The sequence below is a fragment of the Nestor notabilis genome, unplaced genomic scaffold, assembly GCF_000696875.1.
Source record: "Nestor notabilis isolate BGI_N333 unplaced genomic scaffold, ASM69687v1 scaffold24927, whole genome shotgun sequence".
Lineage (NCBI taxonomy): Eukaryota > Metazoa > Chordata > Aves > Psittaciformes > Psittacidae > Nestor > Nestor notabilis.
The window spans coordinates 53,674-56,135 of record NW_009936484.1 but is presented as its reverse complement, the minus strand read 5'-3'; the positions used below and the strand labels follow the sequence as shown (position 1 = coordinate 56,135).

Sequence of the window (2,462 nt, the reverse complement as noted above, 5' to 3'; positions counted from 1 at the left end):
TCCCTTGGAGCTGCTGTTCTTATCCCAGTGATGGTGCAGGAGTGTGACGAGATGTTGCTGCTTGCAGCAGATGAGGGCTTCAGTGTTAACTCGGTGATGTGATGCCAGCCTTGGATCAGTGCAGGGGCTCCCTGCCTTGGCCTGGGGGCCAGCAGGGCCAGCAGCGACTGGGGATGAGGATCGTTGCCCTGTTTCTTCTGCATTGCAGGGGAAAAGCTCCTGTGTAGCTCTGAAGCTGTGGGAGTTGAGGTTTGAGCCTGGGTTTTGCCTCTGCTTGTGCTGCTGTGTCCCAGGGAAGGGTTTGGGCTCCCCACAGCTCGGGGATGCTGTAGATCCACGGCTGCTTTCTGAGTGCTTCCTCCTCCCCCATCAACCACAGCTTGTTTTCCTGAGAGCTGGTGGATTTATGGCATTGTTGCATCTTGGCTCGGGATTGTGGAGTCTCTTTCCAGCAATCCAGACTGGCAGGAGGTGTGAGTCCCGGTGCTGGTGAGCTGTGGGTCCCCTGCTCCCTGTCTTGGCTGGGCTGAGCAGGGCTGGTGCGAGGGGAAGGCTTTGTGCAGAAAGTGGCTTCATGTTTCATTGGTCTGAGGCATTCCAGGCAGGGTTTCCCCCTTTTATTCCTGCCTTTGACACCAGTTTGCTCAGGGACATTGGTGGGGTTTGGGCTCCTCTCCCTGGCTGTGGACGTTATACAGATTTGAAATAGAGTGCGATTTCTTTGTTACTTAAATCAGGTCACTGGCAGAAATCCTCTCCCTTTTGTTAGTTCAGGAGCATCTTCTGTAGAATGCGAAGTGCCAGCTCTGATGGTGGGCAGGAGCACCCTTGGGCAGGACTTCAGCTGCTCCGAGGCAGGCCCGTGTCCCTAAACCCACACGGGGACATCATCACTTCTGCCTGCTTCCAGCTCCCCCACTGAGTGGGGACAAGGGGTTTCTCTGCATGAAAGGGTGTAGGAATCAATGTCTTTTCCCCCCCGCCCCAAGCAAGTGAAGGTGGTTGTGAAGCCCCACAGTTCACTCCCTCATCTGGTGAGGTTGGGGTGGCTTCAAGCTCTGTCATCACCTTCCCCCAGGGCCTGTGCACAGCAGAGCTGGTGGGAGCTCCGCTGCTGACTTCGGGGGTGATGGGATCTGGAGGCTGAGCAGTGTCATGCCTCTGTTTTCCATAGGGAAATGATATCTTAAGAAAGATGACAATATAATTCTGCAGAGCCTCTCCCTGTTGCTTGTGTTTCCATGTTGGGGTGTGTGGTTGTTTTTTAAAGGAGGTGGCATTTGAAATATGAAGTTTGACAGCCGTGGTTGAGGCTGACATGACAGCCTGCTTTCTTCTTACTCACAGAGAGCTGAGATTTACACAATCCCTCAGGGACTGGTGTATACAGCAATAGGCATCTTGCTCCTTCGTTAGAAGTAGTTTAAAATGTAATAGTTTATTACGTACTTCTGTGGGTGAACACTCATGCTCTGAGAGCAGGTTGAGCAGCATCTCTCCTGAGCATCCTGCAAACGGGACTTTGGGGTGGCTGGATGGAGAGATGGGGTCATGATGAAGGGCTGTTGTAGCTGTGCCAGTTCTGCAGAAAATCACCCCAAAGAGCTCATGTCAGTTGTTGGCTGCCTTGCACTTCTGAGCCAAGGAAAACACTCGTGGTGAAAATGGGAAGAACCTCCCTTCTTCATCCTTTGGTGGTTCGTTCCATCAGGAAGCAGGTTTTGATGGCTCTGCTGGGTTGCAATGGGTGGGTAGGTGTGAAGTGCAGGGGTTTCCTGGCTGGAGGGTGGGCATCTGGTGTCAGACCCTTGTGGCACTGGTGTCTCCATGGTTCTCAGTGGTCCCCTTGTCTCCCAGGTCATGCTGGCTGCTTCCTACTGGTCCCTCCTGGCCCCGGCTATCGACATGGCCGAGGAGTCCGGCAGCTTCGGAGCCTTCGCCTTCTTCCCGGTGGCCCTGGGCTTTGCTCTGGGAGCAGCTTTCGTGTACTTCGCCGACCTGCTCATCCCAGCACTGGTAAGTGGGATCATGGAATCCCAGCCTGCTTTGGGTTGGAAGGGACCTTAAAGCCCATCCAGTTCCAACTCCTGTCACAGGCAGGGACACCTTCCACTAGAGCCCCTCCCGGGGTTGGGCCAGCCACAGCTTCTCTGGGCACCCTGTGCCAGCGCCTCAGCACCCTCATAGTGAGGGTGCTCCTGGGCTGGGGCTTGTGCTGTTCCTTCAGCTCTGCCTTAGCAGGACCTGGATACACACTGGTTTCTATCACAGCTTTAATAAACCCATGTGCTCTGCTTGTGCTGCTGCAGCTTTAGGCTCTCTGCACACTTTTTTTCCTCCCCTTCATGCTGCTGCTTTTGTTCTTTTCACTGGCAGTGCTTTGCAAACAGCTCAGGTGTGACCTTCTGTTTCAGCCCAGGGGTTTAATTTGCGGAGCTGCCAACCCTTTAAGCACTTCAGAA

At 54.2% G+C, this 2,462-nt stretch overlaps 1 protein-coding gene across 1 annotated transcript in view; it reads left to right on the top strand.

The window, feature by feature from the left end:
- SLC39A11 (solute carrier family 39, member 11) overlaps positions 1–2,462 on the top strand; it is a 59,737-nt gene that overhangs the window by 3,611 nt on the left and 53,664 nt on the right. Inside the window, exon 3 of the mRNA XM_010018372.1 lies at positions 1,858–2,016. Coding sequence (XP_010016674.1) covers positions 1,858–2,016 — 159 coding nt within the window. The remainder of the gene's footprint in view (positions 1–1,857; positions 2,017–2,462) is intronic.